Raw genomic sequence first — 27,577 nt, forward strand, 5'->3', positions numbered from 1 at the left:
ATGATAAATCAGTGAACTGAGTCAAACCATAAAAGTATCAAAAGGGAAAAGAAGTAACTTCCTGTACATGAACAAATGGATCGCCCACAGTCCATTTTAAGCAAATAATTATATTGTTAAGCAAAGCAATCCTATTGGGTTTTTAAAAAAATGTTTTTAAAGGTCTAAAGCTATGTGGATCCAATTTCTGGAATGATCCCATACCCAAAAAGCCCTTGATCCAAAATAATCTGGATAACAGATGCCATATCTATACAGTGAAAACTTGGTGGACACATCTGTCAGATATCACATGTACTTCAAATACCATAAGGTGCAATTTCAGATACATAACACAGCGAGGCAGCAAAACCCCACCAGATCAGAGTCTGATCTGCTCTCTTTAGATTGGCTGAAAGGAGGCCATCCCCAGAGCAGAGGGCAATGTATCAAAGTATCAAAACAAGATTCAAAGAAGTTATATTTGTTGGCATAATAATTGTGCTTTTGTTGGTACTCTTGCCAGGTAAGAAACTTTATTCCTTGTAACTGGAATGTATATATATCAGGAGAAGTTAGATTTTACTTTAAAACAGAAAAAGAATGATTTTTGTTATGGTGCCAAATATTATGTATGTATGAATCAGTGAGTAGCACTTTAGGGTAGGTCTGTAGTGCAGATGGATTGGTTTGAAGCATAGGTGGCAGCAACTCTCGGGTTTGTTAGTGGAGCTGACACTAATACACTAATACATCATTTCACCTGTTTGCAAGTAATTATGTCTGAATTGTGGTTGCTCTACTTACATTGTAAGCTTAACAAACCAGGGAACTACTTCCTCCTGGCCCTCTCAAGCATGGCACTTACATTTTGTAACTATATATATTTATACTAATTGTAAAATGTGTTTCACCTGTGCATGTCATTATGTGTTGTACAGTGCTGTGTAAACACACAGTGTTATATAAAGAAAGTTACTGCTAAAACACTCCCAATAGATCATAAACTGCTGCAGTAAATGTGCCAGGGGTACATGAGATAATCTATGTTATTATAGGCTGTAATTTAAAGGTGTGGTTCATCTTTAAGATAACTTTTAGTATGTTATAGAATGCCCAGTTCTAAGCAACTTTTCATTTGGTTTTCGTTATTTATTTTATATAGTTTTAGAATTATTTGCCTTATTCTTCTGACTCGTTCCAGCCACTGAAGCCATCTAAAAAAACAAATGTTCTGTAAGGCTACACATTTACTGTTATGGCCACCTTTTATAACTCAGTGTATGGTTGCCAGGGCCGGAACTAGGGGTAGGCAGAGTAGGCACGTGCCTAGGGTGCAAAGCTGGAGGAGTGCCAGGCACTCACCTTCTCTGCCTCTCCTATCCCCTAGTCCGGTCCCTGCTCTGGCCAAGTATGCGTTCTCTCTAGCGCGTATCTTTGTTTTGCACATGCGCACTTTTGTTTTTTCGCGCATGCACACTCGTGTTTTTTTTGTGCATGCACACTCGCGTATTGGGCGCTTTGCCCAGCCGGGCTGCCTAGGGCGCCTGCCCGCGTTGGCCCGGCACTGATGGTTGCTATGGACCAGATTATCGAAACTGCAAACTGGAGAGATGCTGAATAAAAAAGATAAATCCTAACCACAATTAAAAAAATGAAGACCAATTGCAAATTATCTCAGAATATCACTCTTTATATCATACTAAGTTAACTTAGAGGTCCACAACCCATTTAATAAAAGTTGCAATGTTTATATCAGGGGCATTGCTGTGTTTAAAAAATTGCATATCTATCAAAGTGTGTATACATTTTCTATTTAAAATTCCAGCATAAAAAACAATGTCTGCTTAAAATTGCTGTGTAAACAACAGAGATCTTCCATTGCTGTTTTACATTGAAAATTTACTTGCTGTCTACATTTTTCACTTTAACTTAAACAGCTTATGCCAGTATATAACCCCATTAAATGATAAGCCCCATTAATTCGGCAATCGAGCAGCATCAAAGAATACACAGGTTTATAAATTTGTTCTGCTCTGCAGAATTCACCAATTATTCTGCACTTACAATTTATTCCGGTGTCCCTTGAGTAAATTTCATACCTATTTAGTGTTGCAAGAACTGTACACTTAGAGGCTCATTTACTAAGGGTGGAATATCGAGGGTTAATTAACCCTCGATATTCGACCATCGAAGTAAAATCCTTCGACTTCGAATATCGAAGTCAAAGGATTTACCGCAAATACTTCGATCGAACAATCGAAGGAAAAAAACGGTTGATCGAACGATTCGAAGGATTTTAATCCATCGATCGAACGATTTTCCTTCGATCAAAAAAAGCTTAGAAAGCTTTTGGGGAAGGTCCCCATAGGCTAACATTGGTGCTCCGTAGGTTTTAAGTGGCGAAGTAGGTAGTTGAAGTTTTTTTTAAGGAGAGTACTTCGACTTTCGAATGGTCGAATAGTCGAACGATTTTTTAGTTCGAGTCGTAGTCGAAGGTCGAAGTAGCCTATTCGATGGTTGAAGTACCCAAAAATTCGAAATTCAAAGTTTTTTTACTTCGGATCCTTCACTCGAGCTTAGTAAATGTGCCCCTTTATTATAAACTCAAGTTTCTCTAGACCTTTGGTAACTTATTAGCTCAGCTTTGGCTGACTGACTAATATCTGTCTTAGAATCAGCCAGATACAAATGAGGTAGGTTTGAATATCAGACAAGCAGTGCACAGGGCTTTGAAACAATTCTTGTCTGAGTCTCCATAGGCCCCTTTGGATGAACTGAATAGTTCATTTGGGCCCAGTATTTATGTGGCCTAATCAGAGCATGTAGTTTATTTGGGCATATATTAAGCTTCCAGCAACTAAAAGATGTTTAGTGACCCTTGAGCAGTACAATTCACCAATAAATAGAAATGGCATCTATTATCTGAAACATTGGTTTGGTCTTTCTTTAAACTGTTTTATGTAATTTGGAGCACCATGCCTTAAAGCTACTTAAAAATCTCTTATATAAAAAAAACATGCTGGGCTGGGGTTAATTAAAAACAGTACGCTGCACAATGTGTGACTAAAACACCTTTTTACAACCAAAAATATCCTGCCCTGTGCATTTACATACCTTCAGACAAGATGTTTTGGGTCTATTTCATCAAGATTTATATCTGAGTACTGTACGGGGAAGGTGGAAAATTCCATTGTCCAAGGGGAGTGTGGGGCCATCAGGGACCAGTGAGTAAACATCCCACATGTGAACCAATTGTTGGCTCAAGAGTTCAATATCCCATGACTTTGACTCACCCAACTGTGGGGGAGCCCATTTTGGAGCCCAGCTCTACCAGGGGTAGAGGGATAGAAGTGTCGTATAGATATATAGTAATGTAGCTCCTGTAATGTCAAAGTAACATGTATTGTGCATTATATATTTCTTGCACAGATGGACCCACTACTTTGTACAGCAATTCTTAAAATTGTCTGTGAACAGCCTTCAAAAATTAGAATGCCAGTAGTTAGCCAACCAGTATTTATAGTCCTGCTGAAACTCAACAACACAGGGGAGGCTGCTCCTACCTACCCTCATTTGTTTATTTTGATTATCAAGTAATTATGTTTTTGCATTTTGTTTTGTGTTTCTCAGCAGCTTTAATATGACTTCCTTTTCTTCTCTTTCTCACTGTAGGATGTTGCCGTTTTTGGACCATTTTCTGGACTCCTTAAACCTGAGTCACTCAACTTTCCGAGTTTATATTTTCTATGCTGTTATTCTCTTTTTCTCTCTTATAATGTTTCGAACCATATTAAAGATGGTGACATATATTTATGCTTATATCATCAATGCCAGACGTCTGCGTTGTTTTCCAGAGCCTCCAAGACGTAGCTGGCTTTTAGGACATTTGGGACTGGTAAGCATGCTTAATTACTCCAGATGTTAGAGATCCAGAGAAAGTATGAGGTTGCGTATTAGATACAATATTATACCGTGCTTTAGGTAAAGCAGTTTCAAGAACAACTAATAAGCATTAATCTCTAGTCTAGGGCCTAAGGCTTTTGATTTCGTTTTTTTGTGGTCTAGTTAAGGTTTTGAATGCTTAGTTTGGGAAGAGATGCCTTAGAACTATAGAATGATACCTTTCAATCTTTCTGAAAATATGATGTTAAAGGCAAATAAGTGTTTTGAAAGCACTCTTTATCAGACATCAATGGTAGGTATATTGGGATCAGTGCTGTTTTTTTCATATTCATGGTTCCACACTAATGACTGAAATAGTAAGCTATTATGGTCATATGATAAAATCTCAGGTACTAAATGCTGAAACTTTTGTCAGACATTGGTTAGTCATTTTCTTTTAATTACAGCACTTATCAAGCTTTTACAGTCAGGGGCGTTACTATAGAGGAAGCAGACCCTGCGGCTGCAGGGGAGCCCCGGAGGTATAAGAGCCCTATGAGTCCCTAATTCATATACATTTTGAATAAATACTGTCAACCTCTAGACATTTTTGGGGCCTGAAAAATAATTTGCTGTGGGGCCCAGCAGTATCTAGTTACACCATTGTTTATATTATAAAGACATTAAGGGGGTTATTTATCAAAGGTTGAATTTTAGAGCTTTGTGAGCTTTGTTTTATAACACAAATGAACTCACAACTCAAATTGTTTCTAATTTAAGAAAAAAACTTGAATCGAAAAAACTCGATTCAGTGATTTCTGTGTGAAAAACCGAAAAACTATAAATAATCAAGTTTTTGGTGAAAAAAACCTTGAATCACTCAAATTAATCGAGTTTTCGAGCGAAACCCACCAAAACATCATGAAGGCTACAAACATCTTCAAATGGTTCAGGGGACCTCTGCCATTGACTTTTACATGACCTTGACAGGTTTTAGTTGGATTATTCTGATTTGAGCTATTTCTAGGTTTGTTTGTTTGTTTTTTTATAAAAAAAAAAAACCCTGGAAGATGGAAGATCGAGTTTTGACTGAAAAATACCCTCGAAAAATCTAAATTTTCAGGTAAAAATCAACTTGATCTTTAATAAATACTATTATACTTTTTCGATTACCTGTTTTATTTCCAGTATCTTTTAGTTTTACCAAAACACATTTATTTTGTGGTTTTGCCAAGTATGGGGTATGAAAGAAAATATTTTTTTTTCTAAGGAGGGTTAAAGGAGAAGGAAAGCTATGGAGGCATTTTATTGCCAATAGATTAGCTGCAATAGTGCAAGCTAGAATGCTATATTTATTCTGTAGAATGTTTACCATACCTGAGAAAAAGCTCTAGAAGCTCTCTGTTTGTTTAGGAAAGCAGCTGCAGTATTAGCTTGGTGTGACATCACGTCCTGCCTGAGTCTCTCCCTGCTCACGGAGAGGAACAAACTGAGCATGCTCATGCCCGAGGCAAGGAGGTTTAAACTGAAGGCAGGAAGTTTGATACAGAAGTCCATGTGTACACAATAGAAGGAAAGAAATGCAGTGTTTCTTTTGACAGAGGACTCAGAGCAGCATTACTTTGAGGTTTTACTAGTATATTTAGGTGGACCTTTCTGATAAGGCTTACTTATTTTTAACCTTTCCTTCTCCTTTAAATGAGAAAAAATACAAGGTGATTGTGGGAGCACTCCAAGGCCAATACAATTATACTAAAGCGTCAAAACCTCTATAAAGGAATGCTTAATGCATCTACCCTTTACACTTTGCCAGAACACACATGATTGGTTTTTAGTCACATGGATATGATAATAATATTGCATACCATTACAAGCTAAACCCTACATTTTTTTTGTTGACTGGCACCTCCCTGTCACAATTAAAACCACCATATGGGGTTTACATTGAGGTGGGCATGGTGGATTAGCAATTTTATTGTTATGAACTAGTCACAAATACTATTAATTGAACAACATGTTTTAATTGCAACAGTTTATAAATGCAACCTGGGTGACATCCTCTGCCATATACATTGGGCCTGATTGAATTTGATGAGAAAAGCTTATCTCCTTATTCATTTGCAGATATTCCCATAGAGCCACATGCCATTCAATGAGAAAAAAATGTTTCTCTCTTTTTATCACATGAACATTCTATTGAAGTCTATGGGAAAAAACTGGAACTGAATTAAGAGAGAACTTTTTCCTCCTCAAATTGAATCTCGTCCATAAGTTTCCACGTGATTCTTTCGTGATTTTCTTGTGGAATTGAATCTAACCTGATGTTCTTGGTCTCTAAATAGAGACCAAGTATTGAAACAAGTCTAATCTGCCTAAGGAAAGCAGCCTTTTTTGCCCACATTTTTGGTCCCACATTGTGGGGACCCCATAGGTGACAATTATGTGAAAACATGGGTTTAACATTCATTAATCTCTAGTCCCATGGATATCCAGCACAGTGGATACACAGCCAACCCCGTATTTCACTCTATTTTTTCTTCCAGTTTTACTCCCTATGTCCATTACTTCCAGAACCCCTGCAATGGGGTCATCACTCAATCTGGAAATCTCTGTTCTGAGCAGTTCCATGTACTGTGGCCTTATTTATATAGAGCTAAATTGTATCACTGCAGTTATTCTTCAACACCAATCAGCAATTACCTTTGAAAAATCTAATGCAGTTAGCAAAGGTTCCATAAGTATATTTGTTTGTAAAAAAAACAAAAAAACTAAAATACTTTTTATATAATCAAGCCTTACCAACAACAACAAATATTAACATAAATGTATCTGTGCTTATGATCATGACTTGTATTTGGGGTTCACTTATCATAACTAGGCACATTGAGTTTGTTTTTTGGACTAGGTTATATGGAACGCATTTGAGGACATCATCAGGAGAACACACGATCCTACATGCACTCTCGTAAAGAAGAAGTATGCAGACTCGTATCTTATTCTACTCACTTATCCAAAGAAACTGCAGTCACAACTCCGTGCTGCCCACATTTGCTGTTGCAATCTCCCCCCTCGTGGCTCATTTCTCAGTCCTCCCTCCTCGGTCCTCAGCCCCCCCTCCTCAGTCCTCATTACAAAAGCCCTCCGTCCTCAGCCCTTCCTCCTCAGACCTCAGCTCGTAAGCCAGGCTGATAGCTGAGGAGGGAGGGCTGAGGACGGAGGGCTTTTGTAATAAGGGCTGAGGTGGGAGGGCTGAGGAATGAGCCATGAGGGGGCGGGATTGCAACAGCAAAAGTGGGCAGCACTGGGATGTGACTGCAGTTTCTTCGGATAAGTGAATAGAACAAGAGATGAGTCTGCATTACTTTATGAGAGCACATGCAGGAGCGTGTGTTCTTCTAATCACGTCCTAAAATGCATTCCGTAAGGTTATGTATAGTTCTTTCAGTGTCAGCAGGTCAGATATTTATGTGTAACACTGCAATGCTTTGCTGAGCTCTACCCATTACTATACAGTATAATTATGAATGGTCAAAATAATGGGGGCAGCACCAATAAATGGAACAGCCCTAGAATATTGAGTTGAGATGAAAATTGAGATGGTGCTGCTTCGCTGCTGCTTTATGCTCCACCTATGGCCTATGCTCCAATCCAATTCGTAATACGAAACAACTCACGTCCTACAAAGTTTCCACTGCTTTAGCAATATGCAATAAAAGTTCAGCCATAGAAATATATTGCTGCTTTATGCTGAAGCTTGATTTTGCCTTTAACAACTATCTTCCCCAGAATTTTGCTTTCATTGCTTTGCTGTCATTGTTTGCAGTTTATGCCAACAGAGGAGGGCCTTACAGAAGTGAGTGACGCCATTTCTTCTTTTCGTAAAACATTTCTGACATGGATGGGACCCATCTCTTTAGTATCAGTGTTTCATCCGGACACAGTTAAACCAATAGTTGCAGCCTCAGGTACAGTAAAAGAGCATTTAATAGGTCACAGCATTCAAACTGGGTATCAGGTCTGATGTTGAACTTCAATATAGGGATGCACCGAATCCGGGATTCGGCCAGGATTCGGCCTTTTTCAGCAGGATTCGGACCCGGCCGAACCGAATCCTAATCTGCATATGCAAATTAGGGGCGGGGAGGGAAATTGCGTGACTTTTTGTCAGAAAACAAGGAAGTAAAAGATGTTTTCCCCTTCCCACCCTTAATTTGCATATGCAAATTAGGGTTCGGTATTCGGCCAAATCTTTGGTGAAGGATTCGGGGGTTCGGCCGAATCCAAAAAAGTGAATTCGGTGCATCCCTACTTCAATCTGATGTATATGTCACCATTTTAATAGGTTTCAGTTACAAGCCAATTAAACTGAATGATCAGATCGCTACATGCGAAATTAGGGACTGCATTGATTTAGCTCGAAACTAGGAAATGAATAGGAAATGGCATTACCTAGTAAAGACTTTTAAAAAAACAAAATTATTTAACATTCCTTTAAAGGCCATTAGAATTACAGTATAAGGCTTACCACACTAGTGGGGCAGATTCATTTATATGGCAATAAGTATCTGGCTATGGGAAGGGTTGCAGCAGCCCTTGGTCATAAAAGGAATTAATATAAACAATTACCACACTGTTTAGTTAAATTAAAACTGGGTAAATAGATAATCTAAAAAATGTTTCTAATATAGTTAGGTAGCCAAAAATATAATGTATAAAGGCTGGAGTGACTGGGTCTCTAACATAATAGCCAGAACACAAGTTCTTGCTTTGCAGTTCTCTTACTCTGAGTTAGTCAGGGACTTTAAAGGGGATGGGCACATGGGGCATAACTGTTCAGTGAGTTTGCAATTGATCCTTAGTATGCAGCTCAGATTCTAAAGCAAACAGTTTAGACTCATGCGGCCCCCATCAAGTTACTGATAGGTTACAGTCTGGTAATCAATCAGTGGAAACCAAGAGAACTGAAAAGCAGGAAGTAATGTTCTGGCTATGCTAGTCACTGCAGCCTTTTTGGCTAACTAACTATGTTAGAACCAATATTCAAGATTTTGAATATACAGTAGTCTAGATCAGTGTCGCCCAACCAGTGGCTCATGAGCAACATGTTGCTCACCAATCATTTGGACTTTGCTCCCTGTGGCCTCAATGCTTATTTTTGAATTCCTGGCTTGGAGGCAAGTTTTGGTTACATAAAAACTAAGTTTATGGACAAACAGAGCTTCCTGTAGGCTGTCAGTCCATATTGGACTACCAAATAGCCAATCTTAGCCTTGATTGTTCATGATTATGTTGCTCCCCAACTCTTTTTACATTTGAATGTGGCTCATGGGTAAAAAAAAAGTTGGGGGCCCCTGGTCTAGATTGTCCCACAACACAACATGGCATGCAAATATACCTTTAGGTATATCCACACATCCAAAGGGGATGAAAAATAGAAGCTGGTGGGGAAAATATATATGTCTTTAACAATGCACCCCAAAGCCTGCCCCAACCTTTTCTGCTGTAATAGAACACTCTTTATACTGGTTTGCAAATATAGCATGTGGTAAATTTGCAGAAGCATGCAGTCCTACTGTCTTCTATGAAAAGTGTTTCATTAAGACAACAAGGTTGGGGCAGGCTTTGAAGCTCAAGTAGTATGTGCTCCATTATGTATGACAATATGAACGGGGCTGTTCACCTTTGAGTTAACTTTTAGAATGATGTAGTAGAGTGATATTCTGACACAATTTGCAGTTGGTTTCCTTTTTTTTGAGTTATTTAGCTTTTTTTGTAGTAGCTCTCCAGTTTGCAATTTCAGCAATCTGGTTGCTAGGGTCCAAATTACCCCAGCATCCATGCATTGATTTGAATAAGAGACTGGAATATGAATAGGAGAGGGTCTTAATAGAAAGATGCGTAATTAAAAGTAGAGATAACAATAAGGGGCAGATTTATCAAAGGTCGAGGTGAATTTTTGAATGAAAAAAAAAATGAATTTCAAGCTATTTTTTGTGTACTTCGACTAGGGAATAGTCCAAATTCGATTCGAATTGGGGAAAAAAATAGAAAATTTGAATATCAAAATTTATCATGTACTCTTTCTTTATAAAAGTTTGACTTCGACCATTCACCATCTAAAACGTGCCGAATTGTTGTTTTAGCCTATGGGGGACCTCCTAGGACCTCCTAGAACCTATTTGGAGTCAGTTGGTGGACTTATCTAAATCTAAGTTTTTCTGGGAAAAAGTTTAAAATACTTTGGGGCAAATTCACTAAAGGGCGAATTTTTACCTGTGAAGGCTCCGCCACACTTCGTGCCTCTTCGTCACATTAAATTCACAGTGCATACACTAATTCACTAAAATGCAAAGTTGCGTCTAGGCAGCTGCAAGCTTGTGAAGCTCCGCTAGTGATAATCTTCATAGTCATTTCAAAGTGAACTTTCATTAACGCTTAGGTCAATTTGAATAGGGCGGGTACACATAGGTCGTATATATGTCTTTATTAGAGATGTATTTTTTAGAGATGTATTTTTATATTGTTTGCCTTATAGCTGCCATTGCTCCTAAAGATGATCTGTTCTATGGTTTCCTCAGACCCTGGTTAGGTGAGTTCTTCTTTAAACTTTGAAAAATTAAACAGTACTTATACTATTATGAGAGTTCAATAGGGACATAATTCTATATTTTTTTAGTACTACATTTTAAAACACTTCACTTGTTTTTACATATTATTAATATGTATTGGAAATTTTTATAGTACAGGTATGGGATCAGTTATCTGGAAAACCGTCTTACAAGAAGGCACTTTTCCATAGATGCCATTTTAATTAAATAATTCACATTTTTTTCTCTGTAATAATAACATACTGTAGTACCTTGTACTTAAGTCCAATTAATTTATAATTGATCCTTATTGGAGAAAAAAACAATTCTTTTGAATTAATTAATGTATAAAGGGCATGTAAAGGCAAAAAAATAAAATCCCATTTTTACTTTCTTTAATGAAAAAGAAACCTATCTCCAATATACTTTAATTAAAAAATGTGTACCGTTTTTATAAGAAACCTGACTGTATGCAGTGAAATTCACTTCATTTACTGCTGTGGATAGGTGTGTTATACCATGACCTGGATGAATGAAAATCTTCATAGTCAGATAGGAATTGTCAGATGGTCCCTAACTGCTGAGCAGGGAAACAATCATACTTATGAACAGCAGGGGGAGCCCCCGCCTTACTTCCCAGCCATGCAGAACTCAAGCAGCTTTGTTTATGACGATCCCTAAGCAGCCCAGACCACACTGAGCATGTGCACAGTCTTAGATGCAAAGATGTTTAACAAAGTTACAAGATGGTGACCCCCTGTAGCCAACTTTGAATGCATAAATTATTTGTTTGATTAGGCTTGTGGTGCAGTAAGTTCATGTTTATATTTAGTATACAAAATACAGCATTTCTAACCTTATTCTATTTTAGACTTTACATGCCCTTTAAATGCTTTTTTAGTGGACGTACGTTATGGAGACCCAAATTATGGAAAGATCCCTTATCTGGAAGCATTCTGGATAACAGATCCCATACCTAATATTTTCTTTCTACGGGCAATATTATATTTGTTTACATCTCTTAAATTTATTTTTGTACATATTAATTACTAGTTTTTTAAGTCAGGTTACCCTTGAAGTTTGGACTTATTTGGTGCTAAGCTTGTTTCAGTTGCTGAGCAACAAGCATCAGGCACAGTGGTGTAAAAAAAGAGGGGGCAGAACCTGTGAATGGGACCCAGGGAAACAGGGGACCCAAACTTTCTTACTGTGGGTGGACAATAGGTCCCTGAAACCCATTCCATAAGTGTTACTCAACTGTGGGTTAAACCGTGTTACTTGACTACAGTTCCCAACATATAATCCATTACTTTATCAAGGGCTAAAGCATTCTAGGTATTATCAGGGGAGCTGTGCCAATAAGGCAAATTGAGTGGCTTGCCTCAGATGGCGAGACGAATTACCAGGGACATGATGCACAAATGATCCATACATTGTGACATTAGCCTAATGGGTGGTTTCCCTCCCTCTCTGTTGTGTATTATCTCTAAACAAAGTCAATGATTAAGGACTCTCCATATAACATTTCTCACAAACCCAATCAGATAATCAAATCAGATAATTAATTCCATTAACTGGTGCTTGAGAACAGTTTTACCTCTATAACTGCAGATCAGTTGATTAGACACATTTTATTTATTCCAATTAGTAAAATAATATATAATAAGATAAATAATGTCTAAAGTACCTTTAGGAGATCGATTTACTAAAACTTGAAATGATCTAATTTTTTCCTGAAAACAAACCTGAACAAACTCCCTTCCATGATTTTAACTCGTTTATCTCGAAAATAATCAGAGAGACAAAACATCACAACAAAATCAAGGGTCAATTGACTTCTACATGACCTCGACTATAGATAGAGTATTTTTGGATTTGGATTTTTAGCAGCTTTGGGGTAGATAAATCTCTAAAAATTCTAGGTTTTTTTTCCACAAAAAAATTTAGTTTTCTTGACCAGAAAACAAATGTAGGTTTAATAAATGGGCCCCTTATATTCCGTGGGAATACAATCATATTTTCTTCCAGTTTTCAGCTTCTATGTGGGAGTCATTACCACTATTTCCACGAAAACATCTGTTATGTTTAGTTTCCCTTAAAAACGTTTTTTTGTTTTATAACTTTTTAAAAATTAAAAAACAAAATACAATGTGGTGTATAAGGTCATGTCCATATTGCAGACTTGATTTGTATGTTTAAATGCAGAGAACAATTGTCAGGGGAATATTAAGTAGCTCCTGCTTTTAGTGGAGTTTAACAGAAGCAGACTCGATAGGCCATGCTGGTGTACATAGGACACTGATCCTGTGATCCTGTGCAGCTAGCTGTTATTTTATGTTTCTGCTTTGCCTTCTCTCTGATATTTGTGTGGATTATTATGACCATTATTTTGAATGCAATTTATTTTTAGGGGATGGACTGTTGCTTAGCCATGGGGAGAAATGGGGGAGGCACCGGCGCCTTCTGACACCTGCCTTTCACTTCGACATCCTTAAGAGCTATGTGAAGATTTTTAATCAGAGCACAGATATCATGCTTGTAAGTTCCCTTTTGTCATTATGTTGCATTCCCTGAAATTTTGTTTGGCCATTGAACATTGGGGTTCATTAACATCTTTCAAAAGTTGCCTTCAAAGCAACTAGCTGCTTTGCTCCACATCCCTTATGTGCTTTACTGAGACCAGTTTCTAAACTGTTCATTCAAAGCCCAATCCACATGTAATGAAATAAGGAGGGTTTATTTAACTATATTGTAATTGCTACTCAGCTTTTGAGACGCCATGTCTTTTTAAGGGCAACATGTAGTTCATTCCTTTAATAAAATGTAATCCTTCACTGACAGTTATACTGAGGACCAAATAATTTAATGTACCTGTTAGCACATCTTTTTAAAGTGAATGGAAAAAGAGTCTCCTGGTTTTGGCTCTATTCGAACAGTCTAATTTTCCCCCAAAATGTAAAACCTCCTGTATTTTGCACAAATCAAAATTGATGTGATGGCCTCAGGCAATATGGAAGGCATGTTCAGGATGTGGTCAGGGAGGGGTGGGGTAGTGACTCCAAAATACAATTTTTGTCTGTACATCTCTCTCACATGGCTGGTGATGGCAGTGACAGCATCTCAGGAAAACCCAAATTAAATCAAAAATGTCTTATTAAAAGAATTTTACCAAAAGTTTTTTTTTGCAGGCAAAGTGGCGGAGAATGACAGTAGAGGGCCCTGTGTCTCTGGATATGTTTGAACATATCAGTCTGATGACCTTGGATACACTTCTTAAATGTACTTTCAGCTATGACAGTGACTGCCAAGAGTAAGGCTGAATGCTTTTTATATACCCCTGATTTTTTATTACATTGTAGAACAGCTGCAGAATGTGGAAGAATTTGGCACAATGTACAAAGCTCGGAGCTTTGAGGTGTATGAGAACTCTGTACTTGTCATAAGAGCTATTCTGCACCTTGTGGCCCCGGTACACCCTGGCCTGTTCAACTGTATGATGCATATAATAGAGGTTATTCCCAGAGATGCCCATGTTCCACACACCACTTTCCCTTTCTAAATGCAATGCTCCCAATCACAGCTCTGCATTTAGAGCAAAGTGCAAAAAGGCAACTTTTTATCTATTTATGTAAATGACTGGACAGCCACTTGTATTAATAGTTCACATGATTATTGGTTATGTAATTGGTATTCTGTAGAGACATTGAGATATTCCATATTTTGTAAAGACACGAAGATGCATTCAAATTTGGACTGACATCAAATTAATAGGCAGAGCTGCCAGTCAAAGGGTTAACTGATCCAATATGCACAAAATTGGTGGAAGTGCATACATTATCTTTTTCTCTGACAAAAATATACAGTCAGCAATTGTCATTCCTTAGATGTTATATCAATATTATAGGTCACTGGGACCTTTTACCCTGCATGAAGGGAAAATTATAGGGGGGACAAGAAGCCTATGATTATGGGCATCTGCAATTTCCTAATCTTTTTGGAGAAACTACACCTACTATTTACATTACCTATATCTTGTGTTCTAACCTGAAATATTTTGCACTGCAGGAAGCCAAGTGATTATATTGCTGCTATTTATGAACTGAGCTCACTAATGGTGAAACGTGAGCACTACTTGCCCCATCATTTAGATTTTATCTACAACCTTTCCTCCAATGGAAGGAATTTCCGGCAGGCTTGCAAAAAAGTGCATGAATTCACTGCCGGAGTGGTACAGCAAAGACAGAAGGCATTGAAGGAGAAGGGGATGGAGGAATGGATTAAGTCTAAACAAGGTAAAACCAAGGATTTCATTGATATTCTATTGCTGTCAAAGGTCAGACAAATCATGTTCATCACAAATGTTTTATTTCCTGACCAAAAACTTTCCTAAGTATTAATGTAAATATAGTATTGCTAAAATCAAAAGGTATTAGTTACAGTAATAGTTATCAATTATTAAGGCTTACAGAAAGTAATTCAGACCCTTAACCAATTCTGTTACTGAATAATTTGTGTTTCAGTCATAATTACTTTTCACAGAACTGAACCCCAAATAATTTTTTTTGTGTAAATTCTATTTTAAAAGAAAATCTTAAAAGAATACAACTAACTTTTACTGCATATATATATATATATATATATATATATATATATATATATATATTCAGCCCATGTGCTTTGGCAGCTCTATGTTTGCAACTACTGTAACAATATATACACATTTTCTGGATTAGAAGGAGAAGTAATCCCCCCCCCAATTGCTAAAAGCCCCATTCGCAGGTGGAGGCCTAAATCTCCCAGGTATCAAACAATACAATATAGACACACTTAAAAGAATCTTATTGGATTGGCTACACTCCACATCAATCTATATGATGTGGGATACTGACACAGGCTTCACAAAGTCCCTAAACCTAATTAGCATACTCCATCTACATAAGCAGGAAATCCAGCAAGATATATTGAACAACCCACTAATAATGTCACTTGGCAAGTGTGGCACACTTTGCGAACCAAGTATAGTTACAAGCTTGCACACCCTGGCTCTCCAAATCGTATATTGCCCGGTGCCCGGCTGAGAAGGCTTCGGAAACCCCCAAACTTCAGAGTAAATAAATTCCACCGGCACACAGGTCTTAGTTGCAAGCAGGGACAACCCTTGCTGTGTTTTATTTGCATGATGCAATGTTTCAGGGTGATCCCATTTGTCAAGCGAACCAACTATAACTTAAACTCCCACATTCTTTGCATTGTACCTTCCTAAACAATGAGGAATTTAAGAATGGCCAAGCCTGGTATCCCTTTGTGAGATGGAAAGAGGAGGGTCTGTCGGCCATAAAACATGCAGTGAACAAACAGTCGAAAGGACCTATGACCTTCCAAGAACTAAGGGAAAATTTCCCAATAGTACACTCACACAACATGGCATTCATGCTATTACAAAGCTACACAAAAAAGGTTTGCACCTACTTGTCTGACTCAGATTGGAACAACCCCCTAGATAGATTCTTGGAGAGATTAGGCGTAAGCAAGAGAGCTATCTCTCAATACTATACCAGTGCTATTCAACTTCTGCGGTACCGAGGGCCGGAAGTTTGCGGGCCCACATGGTGGAGGGCCAATAATGGAAGCCAGTGTTGACCACTCCTTGATTTTAACCACACCCATTTTAAACCACACTCATGTTACCACAAGACCATGTCCACATTAATGGTGATCATATCAAAAAAATGAATTGGTTGGTGCTCAACTGCAGCGATATCACTTATCACTCATATGTGAAAAATGTAAGTCATATTAAGACATACCCATAAATCCATATGCCTCATCTTCCCCTGTGGTTAACACAGCACCACCACATGATTAAACACCTTAGGGGCCCCTAACAATAATTTTCAAATGCTAACAAACCCCCAGAACAAATACTAGGCTTATGTTCCACAGGCATAGTATGGCACACAGAGGGAGCATAGGGCAGGCAGAGTATAGCACACACAGGGAGCATAGAGCAGGTCAAGTAGAGTATGGCATACACAGGGAGCATAGGGAAGACAGAACAGAGCAGGAGACAGGGAATCCTATGAGGACCACTCTAAAACGTACTAAATACAGTGATACATTGCTGGTGCCCCTCCAGCAGTTTGTATGAGTGTGAACAGGTAAACAATGGGCCAGTTTCAGTCTGGGTCTCAGGTGTGAACAATGCAGGGGGGATTACATGTGTGAACAATACAGGGGGACTACAGTCTGAATTTGAGGTTTAAACAATGCTGGGGCCAGTTAATCTCTGTATTGATACCTTTTAAAGTTTACACATAGTAAGCAGGCACAGCAGGCAGACTTTCATGTGGGGGGCCACGGGCCACCAGTTGGACAGAAGAGAAACACCGAACTATATGATTACACCAAAGCAAAGGAGGGAGCAGGAAAATGGATACAATGGCTACCTGACTTGGTCATGGTAGATGTCTTGGGAGCACTTTGCCGCTGCATAACGGAACTCCCGTGCCCTCTTACATGGAAATGTTTCTAAAAATCTTTTATTGCTCTTATTATTCCTCTTTAAAATTATACAAACTTTCCCAAAATGGAACCAAAGTGATGCAGACATGTTTCATGCTCTGTAGACTTGCCCAATAATTAAGAAATTTTGGAGGGCAGTGAGAGATTTAACAACTGCTAATCTCCTCAATTACACCCCAATTACCCCTGAATGGGCTACCTTCGGCCTTACAACATGGTTTCCATTCAGACTGACCAGGGGTAGCAAGAATCTTCTAATTTCAGCAGTCGCAAAAAAAAAAAAAAAAAAAAAAATATATATATATATATATATATATATATATATATATATATATATATATATTTATTTATTCTTAAGGACTGGAGTAAACCACAACCCCCATCCATCTTTCTCTTCAAATCAAAACTGTCCCATCTGTGTAATATAGATTGCAGAAAGAAATGCGGGTTAAAAAACATTTTTGAAAATGTGAGAGCTAGCGCAATGCTTCCAGGGGACTTCTTGGTATACAAAAAGAATAATGCTCCAGGATCCACCAATTGTATTATTATCAAATGGGGAAAAAAATTACCCTGGCAGTAATACTGACCTATATATGCAGAGTAGAGCAGCAGAGCTCATGGGCGCCATGTTCAGTACCATTGGATTTCTATGTGATCCTCTTCTTTCTCTTCGTTAATTTACAGAGCTCTCAGGCTCCAACTGTGCATGCGCCAAAAGCTTAAGTGTTGGCGCTCACATCACAAAGAAATCCAAAACTACCGAACAGGGCGCCCATGAGCTCTGCTTCACTACTCTACATATATAGTTCAGATTGTCTGCCAGTGTAATTTTTCGTATTAGAACAAAATGTGGGAAGGAAGCGGGGGGGCAGTGGAGGGTGGCGAATGGGGGCTTTTAGCAGTAGGGGGGTTTACTTCTCCTTTAAAAACCCACATTTAAGGGATTCAGATTGTGAATGTGAAGGGCAATCGTGAATATGAAGACTACAAGAGTGTCCCAAAGAAGTTAGATCTAAGTAATATAAATGTTTAATAACAATATAAAAGTGTTTAACTGTCCCTGTGGGCACTGGTTCAGTAATCAGGAAATGTGAACTGCATCAAATCACCCAGACACGGTAAAGAAGAGGTTGCTCCTCAATTAGATGAAACATATATGTAAGGATTTTTGAGTATCTGTGATTATTTGGGTCAGCCTGTGAACTGGAGTGTTTGACTAAGGGTATGTTTTTTGGCATGTGCATGATGGGGCAACAAGCCTATCTTACCTCGATCTGTACCATGAATATAGGAATATATGCACCATCTGCCAGTGTATAAGTCAGATAAGGAAATGAAGAGGAGCCAACTGCAGGGTGGGACTGGGCCAGCTGGACACCAGGAAAAAACCTGGTGGGCCCCAGCTTTTTTAGGCCCAGACCCCCACCCTGAACTTCCTCTCTTTTACTCCATCCCTCCGGGCAGGTGGGGGGTAGGTTGGTGGCAGAGAGGACTTTGCAGCTTGGGGGCCCGAGCAATGGTGTGGGGGGGCCCTGAGGCTGCAGGCCTGGTGGGCCCTGGGCCCCCCAGTCCAACACTGGCCAAATGTTTCAGCCACTATTTATTTACACTCATGGAAGTGCTGGGTGGAAGTGCTGGGTGCTTGTCTGGAAACCCCCACTCCTGTATAGAGGTTGAAACTTGAAAAGAATCCAGTAGCACTCCAGTGATGCGTGGTGAAATAAGTAACTTTATTCTTCCCGTATACATATCTTATCCTATTTATTTGATTCCAACGCTGCTGGGATATGCCCTTCTAGACACCATGGAATGTGTTGTTTATTTAAATTCACCATGTAGAGACCTCAGGTGGGTGCTTACAAAAGTTTAACTATTAGCTTGCATATATCACAAACAGTATAAGATTGCCAGATATTCCTTCCTGCTGCTAAGGAACATGCATAATGCAAATATAGTATAAAACCTTGAATACAGATTAAACTTTGTTTAAAATAACACTTATAATTGTAATGTTTCAGTAGGCATATCGTGTCCCCCTTTAGTCCACCGGTGCTGTTAAAAAAGGTCCCAAATAGAGGAGCTGATTCTAGGTGTTGTTTCCTCTATCATTTGTCCACTCGGGGGGTGCTTGGGGATGACATTGGTGGCCTTCGCCTGGTGCATTTTGTCGGTTTCTGACCTTCTCAGAGTCTTCAGTGCCACTAATGTGCATGTTCCGCTGCTACTAAAAGAAGAGTAACACCAAAAAACGACTGTTTTAAAGCAAATCAATATGCTGAGTTTCCCTGTACTGGTACAATTGGCGTGTTTGCTTCAGAAACACAACTATAGCTTATATAAACAAACTGCTGTGTAGCCATGGAGGCAGCCATTCAAAGCACAGGTTACATAGCAAATACAAAACCTGTGCCTTTTCTCCTTTTTAAGCTTGAATAGCTGCCCCCATGGCTACATAATAGCCTATTTATAACTATAGTTGTCTTTTTAAAGCAAGCAAACACATAACTTCTTCCAATGAATAGCAACAGTACATTATATTTTTATTACTTTAAAATTCTTTTATTTTTTGGTTATACTGTTTCTTTAAGGCAGTGATCCCCAACCAGTTGTTGCTCACCAACCCCTTGGATGTTGCTCCCAGTGGCCTCAAAGCAGGTACTCAGCTGCCAAATAACCAATTACAGTCCTTATTGGACACTCGTGGAACCTTTTTCATGCTTGTATTACTCCCCAACATGGGTAAAAAAAAGGTTGGGGACCCCTGCTTTAAGGGATCCTGGTCGCCATGATAACCCATACAACTCTTTTGCTTTGCTTCTTATCCTATGGTTTGTGCGCATTGTCATAGCAACCCTTTTCCCCTTCACCTTAGTACTGGCTAAAATCATTTCCATACACTAAAATGTATATTCCCTCAATATAGTAATCCCATTAACTGAATGGGAACCATTCTAAAGAGAAGATTTAAATTAATTAGACAGTCCTTAAAGCTATATCACTTAAAATATACCAACTTACATATTGCACAAAATATTGATTATTATCCCAGCCTTCATTCGATGAATAACATTACATTTCTTACTTAATTGTTCTGTTAAATTTAATAGATTGCATACATAAATGAAATAAATAGAAATAAATAACTGAATTGATTATATCAATGATAAAATTACCGAATAATATAATATACTTTTCTTGAATTGTGTACCATATTAAACTAAAGAAGAAGCAGATTCCTGTTCTCAACATTAACTACTCAATGCATATGCACAAGGGCAACATTTTGGGCCGCCCAAGGTCCTTTATCAAGCCTGAGTGGAGTGCTACTCTGGGTCTTTTCTGTTGGTCAAATGTTCAGCTGTTGGCCCTAATGAGCAGAACAAGAGCAAGGTGGCCATATTGTTTATGGCCACTCATATGGTATCCATCCATCCTAAGAGCTAGTTAGTAAGATCCAGACTAGAAACAGTAGTGTATGTAAGATTTTCTTCTGTGTTTCAGTGAGAAAACAGGTATGAATGGGTATATGTAGCAGTGTATTGGAATGGGCAGGTATGTCCTCAGGAACAGACTGGATATAGGTTGGCTGAATAACCACTGACCAGGTAAGCCAGTCAATGGTAGTAAGCAGTTCAGTGTGTCAGCATATCTCTACTAGGGCTGCTTTTCCATGTTAGTAAATATATTAGTAAAAGAGCCAGGGTGTGTTTGATTGAGTTAACTATTGTGCTATTCAGCATTTAGGTCTATTCCTGCAACTGCAGAAACAACTTATTTTGGAGGCTTGTTTGAGACAGCCAACCCCATTACCTTACTTGACCATCTACGAGTATATTCCACAACTTAGATTCCTAGCTTGGTACTGACCTCCACAGAAAGTGCTTTTTGTGCACCCGGTGAAGCTTTCATCATTTTTATTTTGGGGGGCCACAGGATGACGATGGAAACCAGCTATCCGATGAAGATATGAGGGCCGAAGTTGACACATTTATGTTTGAAGGTAGGATTATCAGGATAATCAGGCTTTTGCATTGAAGGTTTTATATTAAAAAATGCTGCATAACCTGCTATTAATATATAAATTATAGTAATCTAACTGGAGGAATTGGCTCTGTTTAATAATGTTGTATTTTATGTATTATGCCATTTAAGATGTGAAGGCTAATAAACGTCATTGGGCACAAAGTGCAGGAGAGCCCTGTACTTGCCATACTGTGTTTATGCCAGATATTTAATCCAAAACAAGGTGCAGAATGAATAAATCATTACCCCAGATATGGCTAGTAAGTGCATGATCTTGCACCCCTTAATGCCCTTACATTTGTGCCTTGCACTATAGAGAATCAGCCCTAATGTGTGCAGTGCTAGCTAATGTTTAATTTCCTCAAATTAAAAAAATCCACGAGTAAAGCTTCAAGTAAGTTGACAGATGAGTTAATCAGTGATAAATATCAGTGTACTATTGTAAGTTATGCACATTCTTAGGCGGGTAGCGGGTGGATTACTAGAATAAGATCATGCTGAATTGCAGCATAGCATTTAAAAACTCAGTAAATGAGTTAAGTAAATTAAAAAATTCTGGATAAAAGTGTTTGGACTACATAATTTTGTACTGCATAGTACACCTTTACTAAACAAGGGTGTTTGTATCATCCCTAGGTCATGACACCACAGCAAGTGGCTTATCATGGATTCTATACAATTTGGCTCGCCACCCTGAATATCAGGAGAAATGCAGAAAGGAGATTATAGAGTTGCTGGAAGGGAAAATCCTGAAGCATTTGGAGTGGTAGGTGCCTCGCAAGATAAATACAATGCGTTAGTCAACTATGGGCCTAATGTGATGATATGAAGAAAACCATTCATATGTCCCATTTAATTCCTAACACAAATGTATTTTAGCTTGCAGAGAATCTGTCACCTGAAAAACTCTAGTAACTCTAGAAATAAACAATTTATGCCTTAGGCCTTTGGCTATTGTTACAACGAGTGGATCCTCCACCAGCAGAGAAACAGCCATATAACTTTCCAGATACTTTCTTGCCTTTTAATTGCAACTGCCTTTCCCTGTGCACACTGGGAAGATTTCAGCACAAAATGCGCACATGAATATTATCAGGCCCAGCATAAGGACAGGCATTACCCACAAGTGAATGGCAAACAGCAAGTACAGTACTGGGCATCACAGACATATCTCTTTGGGTGGCTGCCAAGGCTGCAATTGGAGGATCCTCTTTGTAACATTACACAGCAAATTATAGTTGTTGTGTGCAGTACCATCATACAAACAGTATATGGACCAGGACACTGCCCTTCTCTGCAAGTTAATATCTATATAGATATCAACTATACTGCCTTATCATCGGACATGTATGCCCTTATCATCGGACATGTATGCCATTATGATCCATCAATCAGTGATTATAACAGATCCCAGATGATTTGACATGTTTGAAAATGTTATCTGCAATGCACCATGTTGGCGAATTCTCTTTGCTTCCTGCAGCTCCAATTGATTGGACTGTCAGCTGAAACAAACAGAACAATAGGAAGGTAGCCAAACAAGTATATGGTCACTCATACAGCAACTACGTGTTGATCATTGATCGGATACCCAATAGTATTGGCCAGCATATGGTTCCCTTTAGTTGATGTTTTAGTGTTTAAGTGTATGCTCACATTTTTTTTTAACCTAAAACATATAATGGAATGATTGCTTTACTTATATCATGCCTATCAAGACCATAGCCACTGCACAATTTAAGCACATAAACAGTCTGATGCCCCCTTTAAATACTTAATGCAGCTTGGCTGGCTTTTATTAGGAACAAAATCAACTGATTCAGCATACTTGCTTCACATAGGAATTAGCAGTCCCAATTCAACACCCACTTTGGTGTTCGCAGTAACACAAATTTCCAGCACTTACAGCCTTGCGCGTAACAAGTCCCAGAATCCTCTGTTAGACTTTCACTTAACACAGTCTCTTAGGAGGGGTTTTCTCTTCCTCTCTCCATTCAGTTGTTACTTTCACCATCACTTTAGCACAACATGGGAAACACACAAATTCCTTCCCAGCTACTCATACATACACCTCCCTCTAGCACACGGAGGTCTCCAAGGCCACTCACCCTCCTTCAGCACACTGAGGTCTCCAGGGCCACTCACCCTCCTCCAGCACAAAGAGGTCTCCAGAGGCCACTCAACCTCCTCCAGCACAAGGAGGTATCCAGAGGGGCACTGAGGTGTCCCACACCTCTGCAGCTCACCTGCAGCTTAATCTGATAACTACCTTTAGTTTGGCAGCTGAAAAACACTCAATGGAGCATGGAATGGAAGGCCCACCCTCAGGTCTGGACTGAGAATTATAATAGGCCCTGGCATTTCAGGTATACAGAGGCCCAGTCAACCCACATAGAGGCCCAATCAGCCCCCACTAAATACTGATTTTCTATGGGACCTTATAGCAGCCCCTCTGGCATTTACCAGAACCCATAGATTGCCAGTCCGGGCCTGCCCACCCTGCTCTCATCCAATCACTCCAGGGACCCATTTATCCAGCTTTTCCTGAGCCATTACACAAATACACAGGCTTACTTGCTGCAATGCTATACTTATTTCCCTCGAGTTAAACATTCAACAGTTCAACAACGGCAAAAAACATGTAATGTGATTATAATAAACACATCTTACACAATATAATAACAGGTGCAACACCTGTTCCAGTTCATGTAACTACAGTAACCAGTCACTAGGTAACATTTACTGGTCTGCTTTTATTACACAAATTTCTCATTATCGGATGTTAAACAATGGTTCAGTTCTATATCAGAAAGATCTCATGAGTAAACCTCAGGTGGAATGCATCCTGTAATAGTAAAACTGTACTTTTATTTATGAAAGTTTAAAACAATTTCTATTTTTTTTTAAACAAAAGCAACAAAGCATGGGACATTATGTTTATGATCAATGTGGCAGTGCTGCCTGACACACAAACATGGGCTTTGAACAAAACAAAAAATAAAGGATCTGAAACTTTTTGGATCTGAAGGTTTTATTATTTAGCAGAGATGAATCTAAGGCAATATTATCAGGAGCCAGTTAACTTGCACAAAGAAATCCACATAGATGTGGAGAAACATACAAACTCCTTGAAGACAGTGCCTAGGGCAGAAGTCAGGACCACAGAACAAAGCAGACATTCTTCCCACTGAGTCACTATTGTGCCTGGCATAAATTGTCCAGCAATGGCCGTGCTTTCAAATATAGCATAGAGTCTTATTTACAAGGGATCACTGGAATGCTTTTCTGCTCAGTGGAATACATACAATAAAAAAAAAGCCTTTCTTTGATTTCTATTTTATAAGCGTTAACATGTTAATATGTAATATGTTAATAGAACTAAGATAAATCCGTAAATACATTGTGTAAAAATATTTTTAGAAAACCAGGAAATTGTAGCAGCCACTCACAGATCTGCAAGTAGGAGGTATTACTTTATTCGAGAGACATACTGTAAGGTGTACAGACAACCTTATGCATTTTGTGCACAAATGCACTTAATTGTGCTTTACATTACACAAATACACCTATAAAACCGAATGTCCCAAGCATTTAAGGAGCAGAAAGTAAAGTGTTGTAGTTTATATACTGCTAAGCATAGATTTTGTGACTATTAGTAATTGTGAAGACATTATATTTCAATCTCCCAGGGATGAATTGTCTCAGTTGCCATTCACTACAATGTGCATCAAGGAGAGTCTGCGGCTTCACCCTCCTGTAACTGCAGTATCCAGACGCTGTACAGAGGATATCAAATTACCTGATGGCAAAGTCATCCCCAAAGGTATAAGACGAATATCTGTTATATTTATAGGTTGCACTCCCTGTTATATGCTGTGTTTGACATATAAGTAATATAAGTAAATAGCAATTAATCTGTTGGTTTTTTTTGCATCAGGTCCAGTAACTCGTAGCAATTAATAAGACGTTTGCTTTCAAACAGATGACCAGTAAATACTATTTGACAATTGGTTGCTAAGGGTTACTACAAAGCTTGCAATTTTTATTATCCTAATTACGCTAATAAATATCCTATATAAAAAAAACTATTTATCCAAAACTGACCTTGAAGAACAACACAACTGCAGTTCAATGGTTATTTTTTAGCTATACATTTGATGGAACTCCTTGAATTGTCTTCCTCTCATTAAAAATCTGTACCAGCATTCACTTGTGCTTAAAGGGATCCGGTCATCGGAAAACATGTTTTTTTTTTCAAAACGCATCAGTTAATAGTGCTACTCCAAATATATCAGGTTGTATCCAAGGACAAACTTTGGTTTCCCCACAGTTCAGCACTTGCAGGTCCTCCTCCACCTGTTTGAGACGATCTCCAAGTACAGAAAATAAAGTGCTAAATTCCTCAAAAATTCATTGAGGAGGGGGATTTAACAGAGAGAATAAAATATAGTATAGTATTTTTATACTTTATTGGCACCCACCGTGATTATTGACAGTGATAATAGTGTTCTTTTAATTTACCTTAAAAGAAGAGGACCCAAAAAAAGTGAAGTTGTGAAATTTGAAAATAAAAATAAAAATGAAAATAAAAATAAAAATAAAAAATAAAATAAAAAGAGTGAAAAAAAATGTGAATTATTCAGTGAATTTATAAGTGCAAACGATTTATCTCCAAGTGATAGTGAATGCAGTATCATTCATTTCTTAAACACATTCATTGTGCAATTGGTGAATATTAATGTGATTAGTGAATATTTAGTGTGGGTTAAACTTCCCCTTCGATTTTGCTCGTTTAAAATCCACACTATATAGGTTAGAGGAAAGGAAACGTAAAATACTTTGCCACAATTCCGGTACAACCGGTTGTGCAGCTCACTCACCAAATGTGAGTTAAGGGAGAGCGTCTGATAAGTCCTGTTCGCACTGTTTCCACTTTTTTTCTACTCTCCGGGTTGTTGCAATAGGGATAAAAATACACTCACAAACATGATCGGTAAAACTGCAAAAGGATAGGTAAAAGTCCCACGAAAGTCGCTGTGTCTCCTTGGCGTCCCTCGGAGGATACAGACGTCTCTTTGGATCGGGTACTCCTGCAAATAGTTAGCGTGGTCCTTTTCGCTTGCGCGTTTCGCCTGAATGGCTTCTTCCTGAGCGATAACGTCCACATACTTTCTTGCCCCTTTATTTCCTGTGCGCTCTCAACCAAACTTACAACAACTTTATTTACAACTGTTCCAGTGCATTTAAGCACTGTTCTTTATATAACTAGTATATAACTAGTACATATCGTAGCTTCAAAAATCCTACCCTCATATTTCTACACCCAAAGGGATTCAGTGCACCTATTTACACATTTAAAAATAATTTTAAAATAGACATATGTATTCACCGTTTCTACAGCATTTAAAATCCATTTAAAATAGTGCTACTCCAGCAGAATTCTGCACTGAAATCCATTTCGCAAAAGAGCAAACAGATTTTTTTATATTCAATTTTAAAATCTGACATGGGGCTACACATTTTGTCAATTTCCCACCTGCCCCCAGTCATGTGACTTGTGCCTGCACTTTAGGAGAGAAATGCTTTCTGTCAGGCTGCTGTTTTTCCTTCTCAATGTAACTGAATGTGTCTCAGTGGGACATGGGTTTTACTATTGAGTGCTGTTCTTAGATCTACCAGGCAGCTGTTATCTTGTGTTAGGGAGCTGTTATCGGGTTACCTTCCCATTGTTCTTTAGTTTTGCTGCTGTGGGGGGGGGGGGGGAGGGAGGGGGGTGATATCACTACAACTTGCAGTACAGCAGTTAAGAGTGATTGAAGTTTATCAGAGCACAAGTCACATGACTTGGGGCAGCTGGGAAATTGACAATATGTTTAGCCCCATGTCAGATTTAAAAATTGAATTTGCTCTTTTGAGAAATGGATTTCAGTGCAGAATTCTGGTGGAGCAGCACTATTAACTGATTCATTTTGAAAAAAAAAAATTTTCCCATGACAGTATCCCTTTAAATATATTTTAGCTCTCCATAGTTTGCTGCTTCGCCAGTAAAATCCCTTTGCCTTAATTAAAAAAAACTATTGTTGATCTTCCCAGTTTGGTGGAAGACACTTAAAGGAGAAGGAAAGGCATAATCATTAGTGGGTACCAAAATTGCTTAAATCACAGGTGATTATCATTACTTACTAGACACTGGGCTGGTGATCCCATTAGCTTTAAAATGCACAGGCCCAGGGTGCTTATGTAGAAACTCCATGTCACAATATTTTTCCACTTCTTTTCTGTGGCCCTGGGCGAGGTTCACAAAGTGCAGCAGAGGACAAAACTGGCTTTTACCTTCTAAGTGTGACTTTTCACTCTACTGAGAATGTGTACCTGGACAGGAATGGAGAGAAGATTAAGAGAAAATGATACCAACGTGGGGCTCCGGCAGTAAAACCCTGTACCTGGACAGTTTTCAGCTAATAGGAGCACCAGCCCTCTTAGGTAAACAGTTATAATCAATGGAGGGTGCCTACCATTTATGCCCCCCCCCCATTTATACCTTTCCTTTTCCTTTAATTTAGGCTGCAGCATAGAAA

At 38.6% G+C, this 27,577-nt stretch overlaps 1 protein-coding gene and 1 long non-coding RNA gene across 2 annotated transcripts in view; one reads left to right on the plus strand and one right to left on the minus strand.

Annotated features, from left to right (window-relative positions):
* The first annotated feature begins 415 nt into the window (after nucleotides 1-415).
* cyp4f2.L (cytochrome P450 family 4 subfamily F member 2 L homeolog) overlaps nucleotides 416-27,577 on the plus strand; it is a 31,102-nt gene continuing 3,940 nt past the window's right edge. The window contains 10 exon segments of the mRNA NM_001172179.2: nucleotides 416-505; nucleotides 3,655-3,877; nucleotides 7,688-7,829; nucleotides 10,400-10,453; nucleotides 12,862-12,989; nucleotides 13,640-13,761; nucleotides 14,517-14,784; nucleotides 20,910-20,976; nucleotides 21,636-21,765; nucleotides 24,689-24,822. Of these exon segments, the coding sequence (NP_001165650.1) occupies nucleotides 3,656-3,877; nucleotides 7,688-7,829; nucleotides 10,400-10,453; nucleotides 12,862-12,989; nucleotides 13,640-13,761; nucleotides 14,517-14,784; nucleotides 20,910-20,976; nucleotides 21,636-21,765; nucleotides 24,689-24,822 (1,267 nt within the window). The 5' untranslated portion in view covers nucleotides 416-505; nucleotide 3,655.
* LOC108705445 overlaps nucleotides 18,686-27,577 on the minus strand; it is a 43,151-nt gene continuing 34,259 nt past the window's right edge. The window contains exon 2 of the long non-coding RNA XR_001933780.2: nucleotides 18,686-19,200. This is a non-coding gene — a long non-coding RNA (uncharacterized LOC108705445). The remainder of the gene's footprint in view (nucleotides 19,201-27,577) is intronic.

Source organism: Xenopus laevis, chromosome 2L (assembly GCF_017654675.1).
Source record: "Xenopus laevis strain J_2021 chromosome 2L, Xenopus_laevis_v10.1, whole genome shotgun sequence".
Lineage (NCBI taxonomy): Eukaryota > Metazoa > Chordata > Amphibia > Anura > Pipidae > Xenopus > Xenopus laevis.